The 24,696-nt window shown below is 39.6% G+C and overlaps 1 protein-coding gene across 6 annotated transcripts in view; it reads left to right on the forward strand.

Moving 5' to 3' along the window:
- The window catches only part of EFCC1 (EF-hand and coiled-coil domain containing 1), a 51,723-nt gene that overhangs the window by 12,293 nt on the left and 14,734 nt on the right, over nucleotides 1-24,696 (forward strand). For all 6 annotated transcript variants that reach the window (XM_086755257.1, XM_086755260.1, XM_086755256.1 and 3 more), the window contains exon 3: nucleotides 24,374-24,519. In XM_086755257.1, the coding sequence (XP_086611383.1) occupies nucleotides 24,374-24,519 (146 nt within the window). The remainder of the gene's footprint in view (nucleotides 1-24,373; nucleotides 24,520-24,696) is intronic.

A 24,696-nucleotide genomic window follows, 5' to 3' on the forward strand; every position in this document is an offset into this window, starting at 1 on the left:
AAGCCTTTTAGGTAAATTCTATGCAATATATGAATTATCTAAGCTCTGAATTCCCATCAAATAATCATGATTAAAGATCTAAAATCCTGAGGGTTTTTGAGGTGTTCAGACTTGTACTTTTTAAATCAGAGAAACTGTCAATCCCTGAGACCTGGCCCTTGTTGTAAAGTACTAAAAGTCATTTATACTTAAATTGCAGTTCTCCAAGCTTAGCAGTTAGGCTCTGCTTCTGCAAACATCTTGCATCAAACAAGTCTTCTGTTCTAGTTAGGATACAGGTTACTTACAATCTAAATTAGCTCTTTATTAAATGATGTTCTTTTTGGAACAGAAGACTGGTAATGCTGGAAAGGTAGCAATTCTTTCTTCCTCTTCCAAGCAAAGTGAACTTTTCTGTGCCAGACTCGCATGGACTAGCTAAATTCATGGAGCTCTGGTTTGTCAATGAGCGTGACGTACAGAAGTGACCAGGAAGCAATTGATGCTTTGCTGCCTCACATACTGAAGTCAAAACTTTAATTCTATCGATCTGCATTTACCTGTCACTATACATGGGAAACAAACAGAAAATAACCCCTAAACAAAGCAATGACTGCATAGGCAGAGCCCACAAAAGACACCCTGCGCCCTCCAGTTTATCTGGTCAGTCCCTGGAAGGCAGAGCTGAACTGGCATTTCTTCCCTTCTTGTGGCTCTATAAAGAAAGAAAAGGCCATGGTGAACAGGAGCGGGGAAAGAAAGAGCAGTTTTGCTCATTACTGTGAAAAAGGAGCTGTCAGTGTCGCCTTCTTTCATCCTTCCTCCCTTGCCAGCCTTTTTTTGGCCCAGGGAATGGAAGCTTAAATCAGTCAGAATGAATGATGAAACTGCATAGTTGGTACAAAACAAAAACAAAAAAAAAGAGGCTGTTGAGAGCGGTAAAAAGGGGCCCATCCAAAGGCACCGCTCAGCTGCTGGTTTCCTTGATTTCATTATGACAGAGACTGGTGCTTGAACAGCCAGCGTAGGAAGACAGATTCCCTCCCTTGTACATATCTAAACACAGCCTGTGCGGTTCCTGCGTGTGTAAAACCAACTGCACTGCATGGATATTCACCTTTGGGCAAAGGGAGCAGGTCCAGCAGGCCCACCAGCGTAATGAAGGTCTGAACTACCATCAGTCAGGCTTCTGAAGGGGTCAGAGTACTGGTTCAAAGTCTTAACACTGGCAACAAGAATGGGTAATTTTGATTCAGTTCTGGGTTGGAGGGAGAATGGTAAAACAGCTCACAATAGGCACGATGAATGCAAACTGGGAGAGCTGCTGGAATACAGAAAGAAAACCTTCTACTGTGTTATTTTTAAAAGCAGGCTTATGAATTATCCATCAATTGAACCTGCAGAGGCCCGAGTTCACTTTCGGGTGCTTATTATTTTTGGCAAAGTTAAGCAAACCAATACTTCTGACTGTTTGTTTTGTGTTTTAACCAAGCTTAAAATAAAGCAACTTTTCAATGACAAAAGTCCTTCCAGGACCCTGGGAACATACACTGCTTTGCCATGCTTAAAAAATGATGGATTTTTTTCCATCACTTTATAAATGGAACTGTAAAACTGTGACCTGGCCTAGAACATAAATACAAAGTGCCAGGTCAGAGGTGAGGGCTATAAAACAAGTGTAAAAAAGTTTCTGTGGCTTAGATTGTGTGTCTCCGTAAGTTTAAAGGGCTTTTTTCCCCCCCTCAGTTAAACAGATGCGTACTGCAGACATGATTAATGTCCTTAGTGGAAAATATACATTACAGATTTTTATTTTTAAAAGGTTAATTTGTGTTAAAAGAAAGTGTACCCTGTCATACATTTAAAATATTATCAAGATGTTTCAATCTCATTAAAAACACTGCAGAAGATACCATAGTTGAGAAGTGAGTCTGAATTAATCTCTGGAATTAAAAGCAGTAAAGTTCCACCTCAGTAACTTGATTAATTTCTCAACCAGAAGTGCATTTGAATCACAAAACTTAGACTCAGATCAGAATATCCACTGTCTGAGGGGGAGTCATACACATAACTTCCATTTTATCCTAATTCTAACCATGACTGGTAGTCTGCCTTGGTTAGTACTTGAAAACATGTTTTGTTTGGTCTGTATTTTGGTTAGAAAAATATGGTTTATGTATCACATTGTGACAAAAGCTACTATAATGTGATTAGAGACAACAATAATAAAAATAAACAAGAAAACAATTTAAAACAACTCAATTATTCAAGATGTTAAAAACAAGAACCGACTGTGAAGTATTGCAGAATGACCTTAGGATACTGAGTGACTGGATAACAGCATGTGATAGTTAACATCTTAATCAAAACTGATGCACTTTGCGGGGAAAAAACCCAACAGTTCCAGCCTCAGTGGAACAGATACAGTGATGGACTCTGAGCTCATATAAGTGCTCAGGAATTATGCCTTTGAGCTTTATAACTCCAGGAATTTATCTATTCAGTTGCTGAGTTGCAGTGAGGAAAGCATACATAATACTAAAATTTATTAAGAAAGGAATAGAGAACAATACAAATAAAACCATTATGCACATTCATAGAACATCTGTATCAGAAAAAGGAAACCATGGTCCTTCCACCTAAACCAGAATAAAACTGGAAAAGGCATCGAAAAGGGAACACCGTGATAAAAGGCATGAAATGTTTCAGCCTCTTGCAGATGTAGAAGAGATCGCTGAGGGAAGAAACAAAAAAGTCTATAAAATTTTCGTTGAGATCAGGACGGTGAATAGGGAAGAATTGTTCAGTCTCCTCCACTGCAGGCACCATGAGTCACCACATGAAAGCAGGAAGCAGGTTCAAAGCAGGCAAAGAGTGGTGCTTACACAGCGGGTAAAAGCAGCTGTGGAGCACTGTCCTGCAGGATGCTTCGCTTGATGAAAGGTTACGTGGATTAAGAAAGCAACCAAACTACCAATTAAAAAAACCCTACCCCTTAGCAGGTATTAAATAGAGGGATGACATCTCTACAGGAGTCACCAAGCAAATCTACACACATACTGCGGTGAAAGGCCAGGGAAGGACTAAGGGTACAGCAGGGTACGTGATGTCAGGGGAAACATATGAGTATTCTCTTTGAACTTTTCATAAACATTACGTGACAAAACACAGTTTAATTTTAGAAGTGTCTGTAACATCACCTTGTCTTCATCTGCGAGAATCCTAGGTTATTGCTCTGGGAATCAGGCTCATCTCACATCCCTACAATTTAGGAGGGTCCACGCTCCAAGCTTAGCCCTGACCCGGACTTAAGACCATAGCTTTGGAAGAACCTTTGACATTTTTCCTTCACATCAGTTTCCCCATCTAAAAAGTTAAGATTGTAGTGACCACGGTAGGCAGCTATTACCCACGTTAGGTAATGGTTCTACAATGACCTTTAAGACAGGGAAAGATGAACTACAAGCTTATAGGTGCTGTTTAATTATTTGTGCATCCAAACGCAAGATGGTGAAGTACTGTTGCTACAAAATATCACCGATACCTGGATATTACCAGGATTTTAAATGGATGAAGTATTACTCTAGTATGAAGAATTTCTGAGTTATAGTGATAAATATTAGCTAGAATTATGGAAAATCTCTGTCTCTTTCAATGTGAGAGCCAAACTCTTGACTGTCAGCTTTAGATGAAACTTTCCCCTATTAACAACCCGTCACAGGATTTCTGGCATGCTCCTCACAAGCATTTGCTTGGGGGACATAACAAGTAGGACACAGGATTAGACAGATGAAGAGTCCAACCGAAATCTAGTATGACAAAACCCCACACAAGTCCCTGCCTTTAGGTCATGCTTTCACATTCTAGACTCTGCTTGACGGGTTCCTATTGTCCAGTCTCAAATCGCTTAATTCATTTCCATTCAAATCAGCAAAGTTCCCCGCTGAGCTGGAAACCAGCACACGCTATTCAACGGAGATGTCAGGTTTTGTGTAAGAGACAGCCATACCAATATTGCAAAGATCCTTTTTATCCCTTCATGCCTACAGCAAAATTTAATCTGAAAAGCTAGGCTTAGAGTTTCTGACATGCTGGCACAGCAAATATTTTCCTACGTAATTGAAAAAGATCATTTGTAAGAGTGTTGGCCCAGTGGTTACCAACACAGGCTGAGATCTGGGGGCAAGCAGAGCATTTTCAAAATACTGTACGTTTATCAGAAATAAAATACATGCTTTAACATTTACATTTACTTGGCCTTCATGCTGTTTGCAGATATCTGTCACAGACACACACTGGTATTTCTCTGTTCACATTTTCTCACTTCACTCCAAGTTGCTTGGTACATGCAGATACATGCAATATTAAAGATTCTGTTCTGTAATTTAGAGGGCTGTGTGATACTATGCAAGTGCCTTACCTCTATCTGTCCATAAATGCATGTCAAACTTGGTTTCTCACATGCTGTCAGGGCTGTGAGGGAGAGAAAATGGTGTTCTATAACCCTGGAAAGAAGGAATTTTCTCATTTCTAGTCCAGGTAGTCCTGAGATAGAAGTACAACATTATATCTTACTGAAAAAAAGGAATGAGTATGTTCTAAAACGTATTAACAGAGAACCCTCTTTTCCTTTAAAACCCCTATGAGGGTATAAGAACAGCCTAATTATACAAATGGAAGGGAATCAGACTGAGATAGCTGTCCTGTCAAACAGAACGCTCAAGCTGATTACGTGATACAAATTATTAAATACATGGCACACATTCAGACTGCTTGCATTATTCACTTAATATTCATGAGCGGAGCAGTCATTCCAAACTTAGACCAACAGCGCTGTTTCGGAATACAATGGAGCTGATTTTAAATAGTGCTTCTGCTCTACTCCCAGAGCAGTAGGCTTGTATTAATAAATACACTACAACCACTCAGACTATACTGTTAGAACTATTTCAACCACTGAAATAATTCACATCACCAGAATAATAACTATTCTGTTTGAAATGGTAAGAGAAGAAAGTCAGTTTGCTTAGTAGATCTTATTACTTTGTTCTGTGCAAATACGGCCAAGGACTTATGTATATTTTGAACTCTGACATTAATGTTTGTTATTTCAGAAATCTATTATTATAGAGATTACTGTGTACTTGCAGAGCCAAGGATATAAAGTACAGGTCATATCCTGAATATTTTAGCCTTAGATAAATGTAGATGTGATAATTTAATCATGCTCATGTATCTGTTTAGATTAAGAAAAATCTCATTTGAAATCTGTTCACAGCAGGGTACGTCTTGGAGAAGACTGCATACTATGAATTCTAGAGAACTCCATCATATCAAATACAGACAATTTAAAAAGCAAACAATAATTTAGAAGACCTACACTTGAACTAGATGATCACTGTAGGTCCCTTCCAACTGAACTATTCTATTCTACAAGAAGAATTCATCAGTTTTGTAAACACTGCATTGTAGTTTTTCCCCTTCAGAAAATGTCATTTTTGAAAATACACCGTGTTTTATCGGATTACAAAGTTGCAGGTGTAATCCCCACAAGAGTTCTCCTTAATGGACTGTTTTGTGCTTTTAACTTAGGGAACTTTTCTGCCGTTGTTATAGGTGCTCTGCTGGCAAATAAGTATAAATATGTAACTGCATGTGCTCTACTAAAACTTATATCTGGTTTTTGGTAGGTTTTCTATATGATGCCACAATCGACCTCTAGAGCACTTTTTAATTTGCCGCAGACCCGCAGGGAATGAAAAAGCATTTCATGAAGATAACCTAAATTGGGATTCCAGAGTCACTGCTCAGGAAGTGAGCCCATGCACTAGATGAGACTGGTCTGATGGCAGTTTGAGAGCTGTACTGGCATTACACTTGATGTTTGTAAGTGTATATTTTGTTTTTATACATCTTGTAGAATTAAAGTCAAGTAAGTTTCCTCAAAGTGACATCCCTTTGATTTCATTATTTCTTATAGAGGGTTAGGGAATCTCTTAGAGAACATCAGGTACAGTTTGGAGAGGTGCTCGTCATCCCCAGGTCGTGCTGGTACTTGCAGACCACTGATGGCAGAAAGACTGAGTACATCTCACCCCTTTCTGTCAGCTGTATCAGCCACATGAAGTGAGGCAATCCAAACAGGCCCACAGAAGATGCAGTTGCTAGAAACAGTATGATCATTATGCTTATTATTTAAAAATAAAAACACAAAATCATAAAATTTTAAAGAATTACAGGCACTGAATCTCTGGAAAGTTTTTAAGGAGTAGACAGTGACAGTCTTTCAAGCTGGCATCTCCTGAATGTGTTAAGAATGTTCAGCTTATGTTTTCTTCTGTAATAACATAGGCACATGAGAAGTCAATAACAAGAGCTGCACTGAACAGGGCAGCACCGTAACTATAGTTCAAAATCCCGTTTTCCTCACAGAAATAAAAAAAAACTGTCAACTAATCCCATCCTTGGAAAAAAGGCTACTCTGTATGCAAAACTTTGTCTGCTGAGATGGAGTCTTTCCAATTCAGTGGGGCCACAGCAGTAGATAGACCTCAGAAACAGTAAAAGTGATTTCTTTCTTAAGTCCTCTACGAGACCTTTGGGACATTCCGATGCAGCATACACGTGCACAGTCTGGTTTTATTACACTGCAAGAAGTGGAGGTGGTCTGTTTACTCGGGATGAATCACTGCCAGCTGTTTGCCTGCTGCTGCGGAGCCCCTGAAAATCATCAGCTCTAACCCACACCAGGCTCGCTCTTCAGTGTGCGGAGCACCGACACAGAGAAAACAAGCACTCTGCACAAGTTAACCACAACGGTATTGTTCTCAATGGGGAGGAATAACACTGTCAAAATTAATTTAAGCAGTTCTGTGAAACTGCTTAAATACTCAGATAAGCTTTTACATGTCTATAAGGATAAGCTTTTATACATCCATTAAACACCACAGAAATCCATATGCACAATCTGTGTGTGGAGATTTCAAAGTGCGGATTATTGGAACGCGGGAAAAGTTTGCTCCAGACTTGCTCTGTGCCTGCATTTCTTTTTTGAAGCAGCCACTACAGCTCCCTGTCAGAGGCAGGACAGTGGACGAGATGAAACTCTTAAACATAGTATGGTTGTTCCCAAGTTCTTATCTTCTTATGTCCATTTAAAGATCAAGACATTCTTGTAAGCCTTACAATTTATTTGGATTTGTGTAACTTGTTATTATTTGTAATGGTGACATAACATCATGAATTGTACTCAAATAAGGCTCTGAGTGGCTTAGATCAAGCTACTGATATCATTTGCATGATTATCAGATTTTGGTTCTATGTGATGAAGCTCCAACTTGTGGGCTTCGATCTGTTTAAGAAGGTACAGAAACTTAATTACCTTTTTTTTTTTAGAGGAGCAACTGAAAATCCCAATAATAATTGGGTCCTCATTCAACTTTATAAACAACCTCTGCTCCACATCACCTCTAAAATTCAAATCAGTCCTCCAGAAAACTGTCCTTGCTATTTTAGAAAGCAATAAAAACCAGACCAAGGTCAATGTCATATCATTCTGAGGTTCTCTGTAAACATTCGGTCACTCAATTTAACTTTTACACAAGCTTGTGTCTGCTTAATGGACAGGGCAGTGGGCAGACAAACAAGGACACATTTGCTATGAACATGTTCACAAATATTCTGAGCGTACAAGTTCTGAGTGGTTACATCACGTTACAGCCGTGTCTCTGGGTTTAGAATTGTACAGGGAAATCCTCAGTCCTTCTGCAACTTAGGCTAACTTTTTTTTCTTTTTACATAGGTGATATGAAATACAGGAAGACAATACATTTCTTTGAAGTAGTAGCACTAGCAGAATGGAGATAAAACCTATTTGATCTCCCAGGTTTTGAGCCAAAAGAATATGACAGCAGCAGAATTCAATTACCATTTCCTAAGCACAGGGGTACGAGTTCCTCCTTTGAGTTATCAAGGAAGCCACGCTGATGTTAGCATGAGTAAGTCACACAAATCCTGGCCACACAAGCAGCACACGCCCCTCAGACTGGGATGTGCTGCCAAGCCTCATTATTTCATGAGCAATGCTGTCGCTGTGGACTCTCCTCCCTGGTTTTGAAAGTAAATACAGTTAGTTGCAGAAGTAGCAGACCCCAAAATTTCAAACATGATGGGTATGGCTCTGCAGAGTTACCAGATATGGTACAGTGACCAATATTCCAATTGTCTCCATCTATAAACATGGGTTAGTCACAATCGACAGTGCAACGTGCACAAAGCAGACACGTTAAACAACCAGCTCTTGTTTTACTAGCCCAGCTATCAGAGTCCCACATCCAGGTATCATTTCCAACAGAAAAGTTATTTTATATGCTCAGCTGAATAAAAGTAGACTGTCAATGTCAAATTGCACACAGCCAGAAAAAGCAATTTCCTAGAATCCTGCACAGTCTAGGCTGGAAAATACAGCAATTGAAACATTTTCACACATTCAAATTCCCTGGACCTGACTAAAAGGCCGCATACAAGAAACTTTTGAAATGAAGGCAGGCATTGAAGTTCTGCCATAGGTCAAGACTTTGCTAAGCCCTTTACTGAACAGTGGTGATACACTCTGAAGTAACCTTTGATCCTGTGTGGCCTTTCTAACAACTGAAGTAAACAGTGCTCTTAAAGAATACTGGGAACTTGTATGCATGCCATCATGTCTCTCCTACACTGCCATGGACCCAAAAGCCTGAATTCCCGTTATTCTGATACGTGTATTTAAATAACAATTTCTAAAGCAGCTGCCAGAAATCTGACAGTAAGATGGCCTCTGTCATCACTGGTATAGACATCTGAAGGCTGCTTGAGGCAGTTGCACATGACGTGATTTTAAAGTCATCTGAAACAGATCTGCATGCAATATGTCCTTTCTTTCTGTTACTAATGATGTGTTTGGGTTTTAACTAGAGGTCTGGGAATGATCTGGTATTTTAAACAAATGCTTCTGCTAGAAAATGAAATGTATGCACCAGTTGTTTTGTTGTTGGGTTTTTTTTGTTTTGTTTTGTTGTTTGTTTTTTTTTTTTACCAGCTTAGACCCTTTGTCAAATCTGGAGCCTGCTACTTCTCAAACACTTCTCATTAATAGCGGCCCTTACATCTGAAGCTGAGGTCATTTCTATTCCCAGCAGGATGGGGACCTGAAAATAAGCAGTATTTATCCTAAATATCCCAGTTCTGACCAGGATGAATGCAATTCCACAAGCCTTTGCTAATGCAAACCAGACTTCTGCATGCTCATGGGATGCTGTCATTAATCCTTCGAGGACATAAATGTACAGCTGGCTTAGTTTATTGCCAGCACTTTTTTTTAATGACCCTCCAAACATATGACATTTAATGTACTTATGTCCTGTTTCAAGGAATTTACAATCAAAAATTCAGGCAAAGCACATTAAATCCTACCGTTAGCTGTTTTTGCCAGCCTAATCACTGTAGTCTATAAAAATTCATTCATCAAGGACTATTAGAGTCTCTCAGTTATTGAACAACATGGCACACCACAGAGTGGAAAACTATCATCTCATGAAAGATTGTGGTGAGTCCCTTCAAGTAGTAAGTACAATCAAGATTATTTTAAGAACCATAACTGATGGTTTGGAGGGGGAAGGGGTCTCTACTGATAAATGTCAGGCTCAATGATACAACAGTGTTGTACTTTGTACAGAATATATTGATTTTCCCCCCACACACACATTTAGTTTAAGTATCTATAGAAAATGAAACCAAGAAAAGTCTACATTCACTACAAAGACCCACCACTGGTTTTTTAGCTTATTATCTGAGATAAAACAATATCTTTGGATTCTGTGTGAAATATAGAATCACAGAACGGTTTGGGTTGGAAGGGACCGTTAAAACCCATCCAGCCCAACCCCCCTGCCAGGAGCAGGGACATCTCCAACCAGATCAGGTTGCTCAGAGCCCCGGCCAACCTGGCCTGGAATGTTTCCAGGGATGGGGCATCCACCACCTCTCTGGGCAACCTGGGCCAGTGCTCCACCACACTCAGTGTAAAAAATAATATATAGACAAAAATATATAGACAAACTCCAGTCTGTTCAATGGTTTTAACTCAAGCAACAAACAAAACCCATCAGGCTTTATTGTGGGACTAAGCTGAAACTGAGAAGCACTGCAGTGTAACAGTCCTGTTTCTGCTCTGGTTTCAGTGGGACTACTTCAGATCTACAAAGTCTTTTTCACTCACTCTAACAGAACCTTTAAAAAGTAGAATATGCCATGCCTGAAGTGTTTCCATGAAATTCTTGTACAGCTTTAAAAATTAAAACAGCAGCATTGCCAGCCAAGTAGCATGGATAAAAGGGGTTTTGGTTTAGATGCTTTTGGATTGTGAGGATTTTGAACTTTTATTTCATATATCTCCTGAAATATAATATTGCTAATGACTAAAAACCTTAGGAACATCTTCTGCTTTCATTTTTTACCCATTTCTGTATTAGAAATGAGCACAGAATATATTGTCCCTATGATTCTCAAATACAACCAACCTTCTGTGAAGGCCAAATCCATAATCTTCTTGATGTTTGGCTTTATTAAATGTAGAAAGTGATGGTAAAATAAAGCTCTAATTTCCTCCTAAGTATTTACAAATCTAATGGTATCTTCCTCAAAAATTGTCATCCCACATGCTATATTCCCACTTTCTAATGGGCCACCTCCAGCCACCTAAGCCTACATGGGTTAATAAGCTTCCTACTGTAGCCAGGAGTCAACTGGAAAGTTTTCCCAGTGTGACTTTCTTTTAAGGTGGAGAGTTACAAACTTCCTCATCCCTTTTTCAGCTGTCGTAGTAAAAGTTAGAACAACTTTTCCATGATATTTGAAGCTTCATGGGAGTTTGAAGATGGAACAGAAGGGAACTTCAATGTGAAATTTCTAGAAGGTTTTCATTAACAAGTATTTCCGAGTGTCATATTTTGTCAGATATTATCCTAACCTGTCCTCCTTCCAATACATACATCTCAAGGTTTGAAACTGTATGGTAGGAAGTCAAAAAGAAAATATTAAGTCTCATATTGGATGCAAAAGGAATGGATTGGCATTAGAAAGTTTGGGATCTCATCCAAGGCTGATGCAGATGAGACATTTTCCAGAAGTGTTCTCCAGGGCAATAAAGTGGAAATAGAAAAGGTGACGTACAAACCTGGTTAGAGAAGTTTGAATATTCACCGACTGTGAACAAAAATGAAAGGCTAAATATATTTTTATAAATATTTGAGGTTTTTATTTCTACTGTGGCCCTATGATGTTAAATTTAATCATTGTTTTTACAGTAAGATAATACAACTGTGATCATCTACTGTTTCAAACAAGTGCATTTATTTTAAGTCTTCCTCGTAGTGCTGTTACAGAGAACTTCTGAGACCTGCTTCCTGTTTTTCATACAGATTTCCCTCTTTTCCTGTGGAAATCTATTGAGGAAATTCTATGAAAACAAAAGGAAGTATCTGTTTCTAAATACCTGTAAGATTGCCCAAAAGACTTGTCTTTACCCACTGTGGGGCTCCTGCTGAGGGTAGGGACTGTGTACGATGTGAGTGGCTCTGTGTCCCACGGAGGGAATGGTGAGCCCTCAAACAAGCTGTGTCCAGGTCTGCTGCATGGAGGGGAGTTCAATAAGGAGGGAAAAACCTGCAATTAAGCATTGTCTTTAAAAGAAAAAGAAAAAAAAAAAAAAAAAGAGAGCGAGAAGCAAGGAGCCAAATTTGAATAATTTACAGTAACGTTGATTGAGAAAACATGAATCCCAGTTACCCAACCTTCCTATGAGGAATTTTCCTAGTAACAGCTTCCATCTGCTCCTCTCTCCTTCACTTCATTTCTTAGGGAGGAACGACAGGGCTGCACTACTGTCTGTAATGTCCACGTACGGCCAGCCGTTACTCAGGGAGTACAACACAGTAGCACTGAACCACGTATGATTAAAGCTCTTACCCCTACATGATGTACCTCTTAATAACCTCATGTTAGTAAGTTCTGCAATACCTTAGATGTACGGCAGCCAAAACCGAATCACTCTCAAAAGTGTTTTTTGCATCACAGCAATTGCTTTTAATCACAGAATCATTTAGGCTGGAAAATACCCTTAAGATCATTGAGTCCAACTGTAAACCTAATGTAACTCAGATTTGCTTTAGACATCTAAGTTTTTAGACTGCGGAGCTAGAAAATCGAAAACAAAAGTAGAAAATGGACTTAATGTATTTCACCGTAATTTAGTGTCTGTTTCTGGTTTCTGACAGCCTGCTAGGCCCCACAGAATCTGGAGGAAATTTACTCCCCAAGAATTGCAGCTCTGCTGGATGGCTGAGCATTTCAAAGAGAAACTAAGCCACAGGCGCTGTTAAAGGATGGAAGGTGGGGTTTTGTTTCAATTTTTCATACCCTTGTTAAATAATCTATATGCAATTTCCAGGGCAGTAACTACTTGCTCAATCAAGTTTTCTGCTTGTTCAGTTAAAATGTAGTTGAAAAAAAAAATAGCGGGGGAAAGAATGAGAGTTGTTGCACGTTACCTACAAAATCTACCTTCTCCTTTGTCCTGCAAAAAGAAGTCCTATTACCACTTACATTACAGTTCTTTTCAAGGGCTCCTGGCAGGCTTTCATATTGTACCATTGTCCCAATTAACAGGGACACACCTCGCCCCAGGCAGCTCTGGAGTATCTACGTACATGCAATTTTAGAACGTTATTCCAGATGTACAATATCCGTGCTGGATAAACGACAACAGCACTGGGTTTTATTCTTCCTAATAGAGACCATTATTGATCTTTGTTTTGCCCCATTAATACCTACTGGTTTCAACCAGGTCAGGTCTGGCACGATACACACATATGGTAAGTTACGTCATTTATATCCTACGCCAACACTCCTGTGGTCCAAAAACACAGCCACATTTTACAAAATACATGCATGTGAAGAGGGTATCAGAAAACTGGCCTTGATAGTGCAGTACCACCTTGAGAAATGAGAAACCACTAAGATCTGGCCAATAATCCATTAGCATCCACCCACTGCCAGGGATGCAGCTAATGCTGATATGGCTCTGATTACATTTTTAGTCTCTGTCTTTGCCAGGCTGCTGTGTGCCCGAGTTACACCACTTACTGTCTTTCAATATACGCGTATTCCCATAGTCTAGTTGCTTAACTGATTTAGCTTATAGTACCTTGAAATACCGTATTTCGTTTACTGGAAGGCATCTGTAAATCCCAGAGTTTTTCTATATACTCATACATTAACCTACATCATACGTTTATGGCATCTGGTTTTCCAGAAAGAGAGAGAAACAAGTTATCACATCTTTTTTCCTCCGGTAAATATTTGTGTTAATTTATGTTGATGTTATACAAATCTTCAATGATCAGCATTGCCACTCTACAAATTCCAGGCAATTCGAATTGACAGAAGAGGGTGCTTTTTCCAGGGCGGCACTAAAGATTGCATAAGCCCCATACAAATCTCACATTTTCTGTTACTTAACATCATAGAAATTTATACAGTATAATCCTATTACAGAAACTGAAAAACAGCCTTATAAACCAGAAGCTTGAGGAAAGCTGTTAAATGAACTTGCAGAAAACATAACCTGCACTTGGATCAATTATTTGAAAATGGTAATACTGAAATCTTTACCTACTAAAAAGTTTAGGGAGGTGTATAACTTTATTTATATAAGGAATGCAACTGATACAAAGAAACTACAATGCAATTAAACTGGTTTTATGTCAATGAGACTATGTATTTAGCTCAAATCATGCATCTGCTTAAGTACTCTGCCGCAGAAGGAAAGATATTATGTAAGGTTTAAAACTTAGATGAAGTTCAAGTAAGCTTGGAGTAAGGTTCATTAGAGAAAGGAACTGGGGGTACTGCTGAGAGAAGCACAGGTCCACCCATGGAGAAAGCAGGTGAGGCAGAGCGCTGAACGTACAGCGTCAGAAATCAGCCGTTACATGCAGAGAGCAGCTGCCTATGGTTATGTTACACTTCTGTCACTGGCTTTTCAACCTCCAAATAATGTTTGTGTTTGTTATTCAACTATATAACCAACTAAATAAAAGCTGCTATAATTGCTATCAAAACATACCCAGGACCCTAATAAATGCAGGAATGCTATCTGATCTCTGTGAGCTGGCAAATATCTTATGGACAGTTGGGAAGGAAAGTAATTAATTTGGGATCACTGTAAAGGCAGTGTTATTTTTTGCGAGTCACCTACCAGAACAATAAAGGCTTCAAGAAAGTAAAGGACAGGCTGCTTTCAGGAAACTTAAAACTGTTTGAAAACAAGCATCAGAATAGCAGGCACAGAGCTTAAATGTGAAGGAGCTTGCAGAATTATACAGAAAAACAGCACTCTAACATCTCAGGATGTTTTTACAAACATCGGTGACACAGAAAACACAACAGTATGAGGTAATTGTTATTCTTGTTTCCTGCTGCAGGATCTGAGGAACATGGAAGCCATGACTTCCTCACATTCCCAGCAGACAGTTGCTGGCGCTGACACCTCAGGCGCAGGTCTCAGTAACTACGTGTTCCCTTCGTGCTCTGAGCTCCTGGGCTCAGCACTAACCGCAGGATAATAACCTGTGTGGAGCAGTTGGGAACTCCAGGGACCAAATGACTAGACAGGCCTTTACGCAGTCATCCTGCGAGAGCCTCAGAAATACCTGACTTAGATGCAAAATCAGTGTTTGCAGCCCCTCCTGATAACATATTAATGTCATTTTCCCAAATGCTTACTAAGAGCCAGTCAGAAATAACCTGCAGCCAACTTCAGGCACAATGCTGCTGTTAAGCAAGCCATCTTCCTTTTCTGCTGCTCCAAATCCATGAGGCTCTAAATCTGTGAAGTTCCAAGATAAGCCCTGAAGGAATTTACATGCCAGTAAATAGCTACTTTCAGAGTTTATACCATGTGCGATGATATCTGCAGTTTTGCATACATCAAACAGAGAACTGAAAACCAGTGTTTCATCAGACACGTTAAACTCTCAGAGCTGAATTCAGTAGGCTCTCCTGCTGATAAGTACTCCCTGACTCTGTTTAGGAAGAACACTTTTCTTTATCTAGGAGACATTAAAGGGATCACTGGACATTTGATCTGTACTGACATACCCTCTAGCACACAGCAGATAATGGAAGGATTCCCTGGGATTAAAGAGCACACATCTACGTGAAGGAATACACGAGGTTTGTTTGTTATACAAGCAATGGCAGAAGGAAATTCTCTACAGGATCACAGCTCTGCTGCTCTTTATCTGGTTTACATGCCCTGTATCAAGTATCTTGCTCGTAGCTATCAGTCTTCTCAAATGTGATGGTATTTTAGTTCCTAGGTTCTGGCTGTAGGCTTTCAAGCATCTTTCTGTAAAATAGAAGTCAGGATACCAGGAGAGGAGAATTCTAAAAATAAAAGTTTGGAGATCAGGAAGGATAAATAGACTTTGGAGAATACAGCCACACAGCTCATGCATATGTGTGTGGGGGGGGAGTGTTTGTTTTCACATGCCTCTGGTGCTATTCCTCATGGACTCGGATAAAAGTCTCAAAAAACATCTAGAGAGAGGTTTTGCCAGTGGGATGTCTGCCTGACCAGAAGTGAAGAGGGCTGGAAATCTTGAGTGAGAACTTGTTCTCCCATGAGCTTCAGCCTCATTTCAGACTCATACTTCCTGATAACCTGGAGAATTCCACTGTTTGCACTGTTTGTCTGAAATGGACTTCTAACGTATTGCCAATAGAGAGTCCTCAGTAAACTCCAGGCAGGAGGATCTATGGCCTGTCCTAAAGCAGGGTTGGAGGACACTGAGGTGAGGAAGGGCGCTGACAAGATGGGAAGTATTTGGCGAAAGCAGCCTGGCACAGACCCAAGCACTGAAGTGGCAGCCAGCAGGCTGGTTCCAGGCCACTGGCAGTGCCACCCAGCCCTCTCTTCTGTTGAGGATGGGAAAGAGCTGTTACGGAAGACAGCTGAAGTGGCTGTTATGGCACAGCATGAGAACCAACAGCAGAAGCCATCTTAACTCACCTGCCACAGCCAGGTACTCTGAAATACCGCTGGGCCCTCACGGCCTGTCAGGAAGGTCCACCAACAGGTATTTGGGTCTCTGGGCTGAAAAGGTTTAGCCATATTGGTGCAACATGGAAATGCTGCTATTTACCCAACAGTTAGCCAGTGGGTCAGTACAATATCGAAATAAAGCCCTCCTGGTCCTTCAGCTGTCCCTCAGTATCATCTCTTAAGACACAGACTGCTGTGCTACTTAGCATTATTGTGGGGCCTAGCACCAGTCCTGGTCCACATACACTCTGCTGAGTCCTGTGGGCTTTTGGAATAATTCTGACATTGCCAGCTTAAAACAAACTTCAGTTATACTACATTAAAGTAATTGTTCCAATATGGAAGGAAGGGAAATTCAAGAGCAGGCTGTGTAAGAGATAAAAAGACTTCCATTTCCATGACTAGGAGGAAAGTTGAATCCAAGTTTTTAACTTAGACTTCCAAGAAATCTTGTGCAAGCTTTAGCAAATAGCTTTTATGCTAACAGTTCAATCAAGAACAAATGGTACTTAATTTTTCTAGCTTTATTCAGGTCTGCTTTGTGTGCTTCGAGACTCTAGACTTTCAGCACAAATATCTGAATCTCTAGCTAGCAGGGTGTTCTAGCTAGAACAATAGAGTTCTTTATTCCAGTGGAACAACATCTGGAAATAATTTCCTTTATTTTGTCACTAAATAAATCATTAAGGGGCAGGAATATCTGAATGACATAATTCCAAAGTGATGTATGTTTCTCCTGGATAGTGCAGTGACTGTTAACCACAAAATACCCCACACGGAGCAAAAAGCAGTCTGATTCATCAAAGATACACTCAAGAACTACTGCCATGCAATATAATCCCTGGATAGGTAAAGCATTTATAAAAGCACTACAACTACCTCATGTGTTTAGCCTAATTATCAAATGTTATCTTCCACGGAGCAGCCCAAATGACTAATAGTTTATTAATAATGGTAAACTAAAGCTTCAAGGCCAAAAAAAAAGGTTCAGGAAAACACTGAAAAGTGAGACTTGGAAATGTTGAGCTGCATTTCCAAGCTGAAAGGAGTGCATTCTGTAAGCCACAGAACGAAACCTGCCCATGCAGTTTTAATTCAGCTCCCTTAGTCATTCATTTATAATAAATTTATGCATATATGTGTGTGTGTGTGTTCACACACAAGAGATCTATTTTGTACTTAGGTGGGTCTTGTTTAATGCACTGATATGTATCTTAATGGTAAATATGACCTTAACCAGTATGTTGAAAATGAATTATTAGGTTTTTAGTATACTCTTCACCACAGTACAATATACCAGACTATAAAGATTACCATCAAAATTTTCTGCTAATTTTAGGTGCCCACTCTGACTCATCTAAATGTTCACAGTACCTAGCATTTCAGAGCAAACCACACAAATCGTAACTTCCATGGTCCCATGCTTCAGCTGTAGTTCTCACGCCCCATGGTCTCAAATTCCATGCCAAAAAAATCCCACCGCCCAGGATCAAGTTATTATCTGTACACATGTGACACAGTAATTATGCGTAGAAAACCTAACTGAAGTAACTTGCCTAGCATTATGCAGGGGTTCTGGCAGAGACAGGAGTAGAATCTACTTCCTCTAAGGAGCATTTAGTAGCTAAAAGGACACTGTCCGATCTGTTCCTGCATCTCACCTGACTTGCTACTCACAGCTTCTGCAGTAGATGAGGAAGTAACCCCCTGGCAGAAGTCTCCTCCTCTCTAAAGTTTTTCTCCATCCACAGAAATCATTCATCCCCTGCCTTGAATGAGGCAAAGGTCACAGAGGAAAAACTGTGATTTTACAAATAATAACTGTATTGTAATGCATGTGCTCCAGGGGTTAAGGCAATCTCCTGATATCTTGTGAGTCAAGAACCTTAAACAACCAAAACCACGAGAATTTGTATCAGGTAGCTTCATCCTGGCAGCTGTGTCTTCTACCAAGAGGGTCAGATTCTCTACATTCTTTGCATAGATTTCTGCTCTGAGCAACAGACAGCCCAGTAAATTATCCTCTTCCACGTGGACCTGCAGTACAGGAGGGAGGAGAAACTCATTTGTGGATGGTTCTCCCAAACATTTACTGATAGGACAGTAATGGAAGACTTCAAGAACTTGGATAGCATCCTAGATTTTATCAGGGAGTGTGTTTGGCCCTTAAGCACTTTTTTCTGCATATTTCATCTTCTGTCCCTTTATCTCCACCCCAATCCTGTCTCCTTTCTCCATGTTCAAGTCTGCTGTTGCTCTAATTCTCATTCTCACTTTAAACACTGTACCTATTCAGGACGTAATTCCATCACGTTTCCATCAGCAGTAAAACCTGACTGAAAGGTCTCTCCACGCGCTCGCTCCTGTCACAGCGCTGTATTTTGCCATCCCCTAAAAATGCAATTCTTAGGGATATATACTAATTTAAATTTTAAATTTATCTCCAAAAACAAGAGGGATGAGATTTTAAACACACCTCACTTCATAAAACCAGTTCATAGCAGCACAAGCACTTGCACAACTCAGAGCATATATGACCAGGTATGAGAAGATGCAGAATAGGAGCAAGGTGTTAAAGGAGAGAAATGATAAGAAATAAGTCTTCCAGTCTTCCACATTTATTTGGAACTACTCTTTCAGGCCTAAAAAGCTCGTCTGGTCTTTCCTGTTTGTCAAAGCCGCCACTCCCTGTGTTAGTGTCTTTGTCAGGGAGAGCACTGAGGGTGGAAAAGGGAAAAGTCTTCCTGACTCCATTCTTGGTTGTTAGTGCTAGCTTGCCTAGCATCAACAGAGATTCACAAGTGTTGGCCAAGTTTTATGTATTTCTTCATGGCCATGGACTGGAGCATGTTCAGTACTTCAGAGCTCTTAGAAAAACAGTCAGTGCTCCAGACAAAGGAGATACAGGGCCTTTTAGAAAATGTATTTACTTCTGTTATTCTTGCTTACCTGAAACCTAAAAGATCAGCCTAAGAAACATTTGGATTGTGAGAAATTCAATTCAAATGGCATGGGAAAGCAATATGCAAGAGAAGATCTTTGCATCTAAATCTTTGAGAATCAAAAATATCAGGAACACCAAGGTACCACCCAGGAAATATGTTTTTCTAATCTGATCTCAGATTCTAAGAAGTGGGGTAACAAGAAAGCACTTGACAAATGAACAATAAAGACATCTACTAAGAGTAGCTAATTTCTGAAAAACAATTTCCCCCAAACAATCTGAGCTTACCGAATTTGCTCTTTGGAATGGGATAGTGCGGACAATAAAAGGCACGTTTCTATTGTGTAATTTCACTATGTCTGCAGAAAGGTTTGTCTTGTCTCAAAAATGCATGAAATCATCATGGGAAGCGCACTGCATGACAGCAAGGCATAGTTACATGTGACAGTACCATTGCGAGATTTGCCTGTTTGTATACAATGTGCAGAAAGATGGAAAGATTCTACAAGAAAACACATTGCAATCAGCAAAATTATTTTTTTTTTGTCTAGAGGATGGTGATTTTGGCAAGAAAATAAAAATTATCAGCCAATAACAGGAAACCTCCCAGAACTGTAACTGGTATTATAGAGGCTCATTAGCTACAAACTTCTTATTTCAGTATGAATCCAGGGTATTTAGTCATCTTTATTATAGCTACTAAAAATTCATATATTAAAAATTTATATTTTATGCTTTACAGATAAAATCTCAGATTTAAAACCTGAGATTAAGCAATTTAAAGTCTGAACTGATCTTAGAAAGTTCATTCATACGATTTCCACTGGGTGAGACATTCACAGCTTACTGCACCAACCAAAGCCAGATCCATTCAGAAAACCTACACAGACACTTAGCTCCAAGTGTGAAAACATCTGATCTGAACATTAAATGAAAAGTCATAAATAAATCGACAATATGCACACCTTCTAAACGCTGTAATTTCCTGTAGGGATAAGCCAAAACTGAAACTGTTGTGAGTTCTCTGAACTCTGACAGTTTGGGTAAAATAGTACACAAATTTAAAAAATCACACCTTGGTGATTGGTTAAAAAACACAAGTTAAAAAACACTTTCAAAATAAGTTCTAGCTTAGCTTGTGTAACCATACTTAGGGCAATGTACATATTCACTTGGCTGTTTGATCTGCTCCAAATGTGTCCCTACAAGAGATTAGCTGAACGTCAATGAACGCAAAGCTAAGTAATTCCTCCGAGTTATTTTATGATTTGTCAGGAATTATTTCAGTTAAAGATCTGTTTCATGCCAGAAGCAGGTGGGTTTTGCTGCAGCTAGAAGTTTCGATAACAGGAGTGCCAATTAAAAGCCAATTAGTCATGGACATTACTTTAAGGTCCAGTACTTTGCAAACTCTCCCCTCTTCAGTTTTCCTTCTCTCCAGCTGCCCATTATCCTCGGCACAAAGGCTCTGAAATGCATGTGGACTGTTTGCCTGTCTCCATGGGAGCCTCGCCACACTGCACTGTACACAAACGCTTCCCAGGCACCTTCAGCACTGCCTTCCCCTCTGATCTTTGCCCTCAACAAACGTGCTGTTTATTCACTCTTCTCCTCATTTATGAAGACCTATTTGATGCTGTATGAATACCAATGAGAAAATAATTAAACCTATGTTTAAGGATGAGTGAAGATTCCTCCTTTTAGCATTTACCGTGACAGCACAAGCATACCGCTTGGCCTCTTTCATTATGCTCCTCTTTAAACCCTGAAGCCTCTGCCAGTTGAAAATTAAAAGTGCAGATTTGGCATTAAAGGCAATTAAAAGCTCCTCGATAGGAAAATAAATAAATAAATAAAACCATGACATTGTGGTTAAATACATGATAAGAAATTAGGGGATCATGGTTTTTCCTTGTTCTGCTACCAAAGAGTATCACCATGACTGCACTCACGCCTGTCACCTCACTTGAGAATGAGGATGAGGCGCCGTGCACTCCAACAACGTGAACTAAGGAGAATGAAGCAACCCTAAGAATTAACATCTTCTGTACTGTTTGGCTGCATCTTCTTTAAAGTTCAAAAAACAGAGACAATCCAGTCAGAAATATAAAATATTCTCCAAAGTAGGATCCTATATTTACAGCAAAATTAAAAGGAGGAAACGGTCCCTTTCTTCCAACAGACTGCAAAGATGCATTAGTATCCCTAATGCTGCCCTTCTAGTGCGGTGCAACGATTCTGAGGAGAACCTGTTTAGTTTCTAGTTACAATTTAAGGGAATGGTAAGTCTGCCCTTGCAGCTACATGAACTACTAGCAGCCCCCTGCTCCTCCTCACAATTTCTGGATAGCCAAAAAGATCTTCAGCTCTGCCTCCCCATCTCTGGCACCAAACCTGGCAGATTATTGCCTTAAACTGCTTTTGGCTGACGTGAATGAAAACCAACCATGTTTATACATCTCTCCTTTGCAACTCTATTGCAGAGGACATTCCCCCTCCCTCTACCCCTGTCCCTGGGCTGTTGGTCCTGTCCTTTCCTGTCACCTTCCCTGGTCACTACTGTGGATAAACCAGTGCCCAGCATCACATTATACTGGACTCCTGGCAAGATGGACCAAAACGACAGATCTCCAGTTTTGTTATTTCCAATGGATCCTTCACATTATATATTAGCTGATCAAATACAAAATATCTCTTGGTTTTTTTTAAAACTTGTGTATCTACTCATGCTGCTGCTTGCTTTTTTCCTTTGTTTTTATCTGGCATGGATGAGCTCCGAAATCCCAGCTAGTCTGACCACATGTTCCTTCATGCACATTTAGAATCTGCCCCTTTCCTAAACACCTCAAAAAAATTCCCATGCATGGTTCTAGGAAACAGGGCTGTATCTTAGTCTGTGTTGCCTTCTCATTTAGGGTATAAGGCACAGTAACTTTACTGTATTTCTTCCATTGGAATCACAATGTGATTCGATGCAAATGATAGAGCCTCTACCAAAACCAAGATTTAAATTCTGGAGCACTTGGGTCTGAACACCCTCGCTCAAAACTTCCATTTCTTTCTAGTTTCCCAGATGAATATCTTCAAATGAGACAGACATGGCTGTCTTTAATCAATATATTGGTCAGAAAGACCTAACAAAACATCCATCTGTATGGACCCCTTAATTTATCCACATTAAGAGGGAGCTGATAAAGTCCACTCAAGAAAATTACTACAGAATTATCAGAGTTTTTACTTTGTATTTCAGCAACTAATTCTAAGTTCCCTTACAAGAACTACAGAGAAGTGAAAGCTATTAGTTAGGTCTGTCTTGAATCTCATCTAAGTGGAGGGAGTTAGCTATTCTGAGTCCTGAATTTTATGGGAAGGATTGTTTTTTTCCACCAAACTTCTTAATGTTCCTTGGACTGCAAGCCAAACTGAAACCAGGCTGCCAGATGTAAGAAGTCAATACCACCAGCAGCTCTCCCATTAAACATCCCAGCATTTACCCTCTTTTGCCAGAAAATATTTTCATGATACTTGAATATTCACAATGTTTTATGGGTTAAAATCCTAACCCACTTTGAAACTACAATAAATATTCACTGAAATGTCAACATCTCTGTAGTATGTGAACTAACTCTAGAAACCTCTGAAATCCAAACAGATCTAAATTGTACTGCAGCTCAAAACTAAGAGAACGATCTGCACACTACCACCTACAGTCCTCAAGATATTGTAAAGAATTCTTATTAAGTACCAGATTCCAAAATATTTTTGTCTTAAAATGAAGGAAATCAGCATGTTTCAGAACAAAACATAACATTCTTGTGAAAACAAGTACTACTATATTCCACAGTAACTGTCTAGAACACTGAAGCTCCAGGAGCCCCCATCTTGTACGCCCAAGCTTAATAGTGCTTGCTATTTGTGCACTACTTTCTAATTCTTTTTGTTCCAGAACTAACAAAGCTAAATGACAAGCCAGGCTCCATTCTGGAGACTGCTGTTTCCCTTAACTTTACAGGAAATCCAATTGTTGCTACGCTAAATAATAACATAAATTGTAAGTGAAATACGTCATTAGTTTTTATGCAATCAGCTCTACTCAAGGGGGTAAAAGTGCTTGTCCTAAGCACGGTTTACCTCAGCTTCTGTCTCTATGGATATTTTGAAATAATGACTTTTGTTGCTGTTAAATTCGTGATCTTAGTTATTTGGTATACTTCCACAAGCAACAAGGGAACTAGTGTTGGTGTGGCTCTTCAGGAACTGACAGCAGCTGGGTTAGATTAAACAAAAGCTCTCTGTGATACTTATCTCAAACTTGGCACCAGCTTTTCTATTCCTACATCTGAAGTCCTGTTTCTAGCAGTAGTTCAGTTTACAGGCAGGAAGGATTTAGATTTGTACAAAAGGATCACGTTCTACAACTTGTTTCAGTAAGGACTGATTTGCTAAATGTTTTAACTCTCACTTTTTGTTGATGAATATTTAATATGTTAAGTACAAGAAGTATTCAATATTTACCAGACCAAAACTAATCTTAGAAAGAATTTGGAGGGAACTTAATTTACTGTAAAAGTCCTGGATTTAGTTTGCTTTCTTCTGCATATAGATTCTTTGTGAATTACAAGACAGCTCCTACTGGGAAAAGTATAACCATGCTATTATACAGTCTAAATAAGAAAATATCCTGATTTAACTACTGAAAGAAACTATTTTCTAAATAGTAAAAAAAGGAAACTATGGAAATGTACTCTATACAAAATATATAATATTACATTACACAACATACACATGTAATGTACACAAGCTTGTAATGGACTGGACCTGATGTTCATTTAGCTCCATACCTGAGAGGCAGCTTATCCCTACCTCAGGGAATGTTTGACAGAAGCCTTCCGTGTGTGGATGGGTATGCCACATTGCCATTTACCCAACAGAACTGAGTTTCTTACTACATTACAAAAGAGTCCCCATGATAAAAACAAAGCATGCTGTCAGTGGAGAAGGGAGTTTATAGCTAGAGTAGACTGCTTCCATATATATTTTCTAGATGTCTTTGACCTGAACTGAAAGCTATAAGTAACATTTAGTTCTTATTATTGAAATCTGAGAAGAGCTGAAATCCACCTTCCGTTGATTCTCAGTGGAGCAATCGAACGCAGGCCTCGAGGGTTGAATTTTACAGGCACTGAAGGCAAACACCCTACAGCAAGTCTGAACAATTTCATTTGATCATTCACGTGCTACGCTGTGTGCATTCACCTTGTTTTTTGAGATTTCCTACAAGTTAACTTTATTTTGCCCTTCTTTTCCAGGTCGAAAATTCTGAGATCCCAGGTTCCCTCAGGAAGCAGGCCAGAGCAGACAGAGGGAGCAGCCTTACCGAATGGAAGATACTGCCCGTCTGCTGTGCAACAAGATCGACGATCTCCCACAGGTGGAGCTGGGATTTCTGAGAATGGTATCCAACCACTTACTTTATTTCCTCACTAGTTTGTAAGATACTCAGCAGAAAAACCAATTCAGATATTAAACCAAAGCCACAAACCAATCTTAATGAATCTTGAAATCTTAGACCTAAATAGAAGGTAGTATCTCAGCTTTCTACTTCTCATGCCCCACATAATTTTATGTTTAA

The sequence above is a fragment of the Chlamydotis macqueenii genome, chromosome 10 (genome assembly GCF_036417535.1).
Source record: "Chlamydotis macqueenii isolate bChlMac1 chromosome 10, bChlMac1.mat, whole genome shotgun sequence".
Classification (NCBI taxonomy): domain Eukaryota; kingdom Metazoa; phylum Chordata; class Aves; order Otidiformes; family Otididae; genus Chlamydotis; species Chlamydotis macqueenii.